The sequence below is a fragment of the Chaetura pelagica genome, unplaced genomic scaffold (assembly GCF_000747805.2).
Source record: "Chaetura pelagica isolate M959 unplaced genomic scaffold, ChaPel_1.0 scaffold103, whole genome shotgun sequence".
NCBI classification, from domain to species: domain Eukaryota; kingdom Metazoa; phylum Chordata; class Aves; order Apodiformes; family Apodidae; genus Chaetura; species Chaetura pelagica.
Window position 1 is genome coordinate 4,167,362 of NW_009953004.1, and position 5,137 is coordinate 4,172,498.

The 5,137-nt window shown below is 42.2% G+C and overlaps 1 protein-coding gene across 1 annotated transcript in view; it reads left to right on the top strand.

The window, feature by feature from the left end:
* LOC104387849 (ribosomal biogenesis protein LAS1L-like) overlaps nt 1-3,352 on the top strand; it is a 13,486-nt gene extending 10,134 nt beyond the window's left edge. Inside the window, exons 11-13 of the mRNA XM_009996643.1 lie at nt 11-390; nt 1,804-1,945; nt 3,262-3,352. Coding sequence (XP_009994945.1) covers nt 11-390; nt 1,804-1,945; nt 3,262-3,352 — 613 coding nt within the window. The remainder of the gene's footprint in view (nt 1-10; nt 391-1,803; nt 1,946-3,261) is intronic.
* Nucleotides 3,353-5,137: the final 1,785 nt, after the last annotated feature.

A 5,137-nucleotide genomic window follows, 5' to 3' on the forward strand; every position in this document is an offset into this window, starting at 1 on the left:
TCCCTTCCAGGATCCTCACAATTATGAGACCTCGCCTGCCACGTTCTTCACAGAAGAACCTTCTCTATCTTGCTTCCATTTACACAGAAGGAGATGGCCCTTTGCCCAATCCAGGCCTCTCTTCAGACTGCAGTGAACAGCCAGTTTACACTATAGAGAGCTTGCAATGGAAGGCCAGGCAAGAAAATCAGGTTAAAAATCAAGAGCAGAGTATAGAGAAACAGGAAGATGTGCTGGAGAGAGATGATGGTGTAGAAGAGGTGGAGGAGGTGGAAGAAGAGATGGCAACTGAAGCATCTCCTTTGGAAGGACTTGCTCATCCTGGTAACACGGGGGCTATTGCTGAGAAGAGAGCAGCACTGCAAGGGTCTGCCTGGCAGATCACTGCAGGTAAAAAATGACTTTAAGGCTTATACAGTCTTCATCACTGGCAAATGTTAATTGAAATGTGATTCATGCCTCTCTGGGCCTGCCCAGAATTCAAATGTGCTTCAAAATCACCTAAATGCCAAATTTCCTAGTCTTCAGTTCATGTGCAGGAGTCTGTAGCTCTTCAACTCTTGAAATACTCTGAGGGGTTTTTCCCAGAGCATGTTATTACTGCCTCATCAAATTTTTAAATTTTTTAACCAGTTTCCAAACTGGTTAAAATTTCAATATATCAAATTCATGGGGCAGCAGCTGTGGCAGCTGAGAATGGCAAAGAAAAGGTGGTTGTTCCTTGGACTTGAGTTTGTCAGAGTTGGGGCTGTGGGAAGCACAGTTAGGCTGTGCTGGAAAGGGCCAGTCAGAAGCTCTTGAGTTTCATGCTCCAGGAAAATTGCTGTTAAGACAGGGTGGCAGGCCAAAGAAAGGAGCAAGGAGTGTTTTTAGAGGAAATAAACAGCATATTCAGAACTTTGTTAGCTTTGTTGTGGTAGCTGTACTTTCCCATTGGGGTAGAGGGTTTTGTAGCTAAGAATTTATAGGCAAGTGATTTCTGGAGGGACTTGAAGACAGGAGGAGGAGGTTGGTGCAGAGTGGCTGGAGGCAAAGTAGTATTTAAAGGAAATAATAAGAAGAAAGTATCCATTAGAAGGCAATGAACTCTCGTACCCCAGTCATGGTGAAATTTTCCCAAATCAGAAAAAAGAGACCACCCTAAGCAGCTTGGCTTGGTAACAGTGATGTGAGCAGCTTGTTAGAGTTGGACATTTTGGGAACAGAAGCAAAATTGTTCTGTTTCAGTGACTTCATTCAGATTAAGCAAAGCTTTCAGGAACATGTATTGTGTCCTGAACCACTTGATTTTAGGAAATATTCTGTTTATATAATTGCTTGTGGGTAAACAACTCACTGGGGAATGAGTTCCTGGGTGCAAAAGTGCCATTTTTTATATTTTTAGGTGTACAAATGGCTCTTTCCATTTACAGAAGTAGGCAGAGGAATTTTTTTTTTAATTCAAGTCTCTTTGTGTTTCAAATTAAAGTATGTTTAAAAGAGGAAGGTAAGTGAAGGGTTGCTCTGGAATACCAAGGGGTTTCTCCCAATGGACATTGTCTCACGGACATTTGAATGAGCTGCACTGTGTGGACTGTGTGATGTTAGATGGCACCAGATGTGTTCCTGTTGTCTCACTGCAGTGGTTTTCTTCAGAAGAGGTGACAAGGATAGAAACAAAATGAGGTAGAACTGTCAGCCAGACTTGTCAGCACCTGAGATTGTTTCTGGTGCTGAAGTTGTGTTAGGCAGATACTCACCTTGTTTTTTTGAAAATCACTCTGGGAAGCTCAGATTTGTTATTTATATTCTGTTTTTACCCAGATGAAGTACAATGGAAAGACTTTCCCCTTGGGAAACTCCCAGGTCAGACAGATGACCCTGATGGTCTCATGTTGGATAATTATTCCATGATGTCCCTGCTTGATCAGCCAGTGAGAGATGAGTGGAAGTCTCCCAATACAAAGTGAGTAATGGTGTGGGCAGGACTTTGCCCTTGAACCATAAAATGCATTTGTCTATCTGTGCCTTGTAGTATATGATGTGAAAAATTAAGGATGACATTTCCTTTTTACTTCTGTTTCACTAAATATTTTGACCAAAATACTGTCTGCTATCTCTAACATCTACTGGCTGCACTTCTCATGGCTTTTTCAAGTCGTGTGTGTTTGGCAGGACCATTGCAGTGCTGGTGTGGTAACAATGTGCACTTCAGGCTGTGCTGACAAGTCTCAGTGCTGTCTGATGCTGTCAGTGAGACACAGTCTGCTGTGCCCTTGGAGTGACTAGTCTGGAAGTGCAGAATTTTTAAAACAAGCTACTGAGAGTTGGTAAAGAATTTCTCTGGTGGTACACTAGCACGAATAACTTTAATGGGAAGAGCTGTGGCCTTGCAATTAAAGTGTTCATTAAGTTTTGGTTATGTTTCAACAAGAAGTCATCCTCTGTGTTCAGATATCCATCACAGAAAGCAGAACCATGAAGCAAACAAGCTTGCTGGGTGCACCTGGTCTTGTACCTTCAGTGTTGTGTCCCTTTCTCCTTCTTACCAGGCTTCCACACTTGTGGCTGCTTTTGGGATACTCAGTTGTTGCAGGGAGTCAAGTGAGGCAGTTTTAAGCCTCAGCAGCTTTACAGCACTGGCACGTTAGTTAAATGGTGACTTGCTAGAGCTTCCAGTCTGTTCCTGACTTGATAGCACAATAAAAGTGATCTGATTCTTTTAATTTGGAGGGCTTGTGAGGGTAATAGGCAAGGGTTTGGGGAGGTACATATGCCTGCTGCATGAGCCAATTTCTAAAATAAGAAATTACTTAGCATGCTGTGGATGGCCCCAGACAACAGTTTCTGTTGAAGTCCCTGTAAATGTGCTGGTTTCTACTTCTTAGTAAAGGCACAGGGGGGGCTGGTGTCCCTGTGCATAATGTTCTCAGGTTCACCACGTGCTGTGTGAGCATTTCACCTGATGCTCTCACTGCAAAGGACAAGTGTAAGGTTCAGGTGAAAATTGTTGTGTGGTTATTTCTGAAGTCGTGTCTCCCTCACCACTGTTAGTAGCTGGTAGCTTTTGCTTTGTGCTTTGTTACCTTTGCCTTTCTTGAACAAACTGATTACAAACTAACATTCTAACAGCTAAATGTTCAGAGCTAAAAATGAGAAATGACATTTTGGTTTGGAAATAAAATTTGTTAACAAGTTTAATGTGGTGTCAAAATTACTTTGGTGATGTGAGCTTTGAAATCAACTCAGTGCTTATGTGCTTTATTTCTCTTTCTCTCACAGCTCTGCAGAATTGAATGTTTCTGTGACAGGAGGGTTACTATGGACCCAGAATGACTTCCATAAAATTAAAAGTGGCCTTCAACTTTTCTAAGACGGCAGAGTGCTCTGCAGTTTTCAGTACTGAACAGGATAAGTGGCATGGAAGAACTAGTGATGGTGATGCGGAAACAGCCACTCCAAGCTATATATATCTTTTTATGATTTGTTTTTCTGAGTTTGACTGATTTTTACCATGTAAAATCAATATTTTATAAAGGTGGTATGGTTTAAGTTCCATGTGTAGTAAATATTGTCTTGTTTAACCACTGTCATGAGCTTTTAACTCTTGATGTTTGCCAAATACAGTTAGAGTACTTAAGAATCCTTCAGTGTTCTTGAATTTTTTTCATGGTTAACAAATACAACCAGCTGAAGGTAAAATTTCTTTCAGGATCTTCTTTATTCTTTTTCACTCAGGCATTCTGGAAAGTGTCCTCTGGTCCTCAATAGCCAGACTGTTGAGCCCTTCCTATTTCAATGCCATTAGTCCTGGATGAGTTTTTGTGGTTTTGCCAGGCTAAGATTGTGCTTCAGTTTCCATCTAGCCAGGAGTTCACATGGAGTTTCATGGATCAAGCCCAGTTAGAGCATGACTGAACAAATACCCTTGACAATTGTTTTTCCTCACCAGTTTTTTCAAATCACAGTCTCTAGGCCACTACTGTCTCTTTTTAATTAAAGTTTTAATTAAAGTTTCCTTGATGCTGTTTCTATTCATTATTATGCAAAGGTTGATCACCAGCACTGTGGCCTTTGCCAAGTGCTAGCATGATGACTGAAGAAAGGACCTGGAGGACCTTTGCTGGAAAGCTGTTGAGTAAAAGGACTTCCAGCTGTTTTTTCCTAAATTCAGTTTTCTCTCCCTGGTTTTTGGAGGCTTCAGTTACCTGTCAAAAACTAGGCCTTTAAGTGTGTATTTATTGCAGGGCATCTCAGTAAGAATATCTTGGGGTGTATCTGCAAGAGGGCACGACAGAACCCTGCTGCCAGTCCAGCCTCAAGCCATGCAGCAGGGACAGGTGTCAGTGCAGCACCATGACAGGGAATTCTCGTTCTGTGGAGCCCATGCTGGCAGTTTGTACTCGTAGAGAGAGAGCTTCAGCAATGGACAGAGAGCTTCAGCAGTACACTGGGTGGGACTGAATTGCAGCTTTAGAAGAACAACTTCATGGTTACTTAGGGCTGGCTTAGCTAAATGTCCATCATGTAAATAGTATTTCTATTTCGTGTCATACTGTTCTACTGCAGTCACTGTTGACTAGCCAGCCAGAAGTTGTTTAAAATGGAAGATGAGTTGTACACTTCCTTCTCTACAAACAAACAGTGCTCATGCAAAAGAAAACAAACATGAAGGAATTTTCATCTAAGCCTTTCCCCTTTCTGGTATTTTTTAGAAATTTATCCTTTTACCCAGCAGTTCCTCAAGCTTATCTAGGAAATGGTGGTCTAAGGAGGATTTAATCCCACCAGTGTGCTCTGTTTGCTTCCTGAAATGCTTGTATGCTAATGCACGCAGCATGGGGAATAAGCAGGAAGAGTTAGAGGTCAGTGTGCGGGATAAGGGTTATGATCTGGTAGCAATAACAGAGACATGGTGGGACTGCTCACATGACTGGAATGTGGCCATGGATGATTATGTGCTTTTTAGGAAAGATAGGGCGGGGAAGCGAGGTGGTGGAGTTGCTCTTTATGTGAGAGAGCAACTAGAATGTATTGAGTTTTGTGCAGGGGCTGATGAGGGGCAAGTTGAAAGTCTGTGGGTAAGAATTAAGGGGCAGACTGGCGTGGGTGATACAGTTGTGGGGGTCTACTACAGACCTCCTGATCAAGGTGAGGA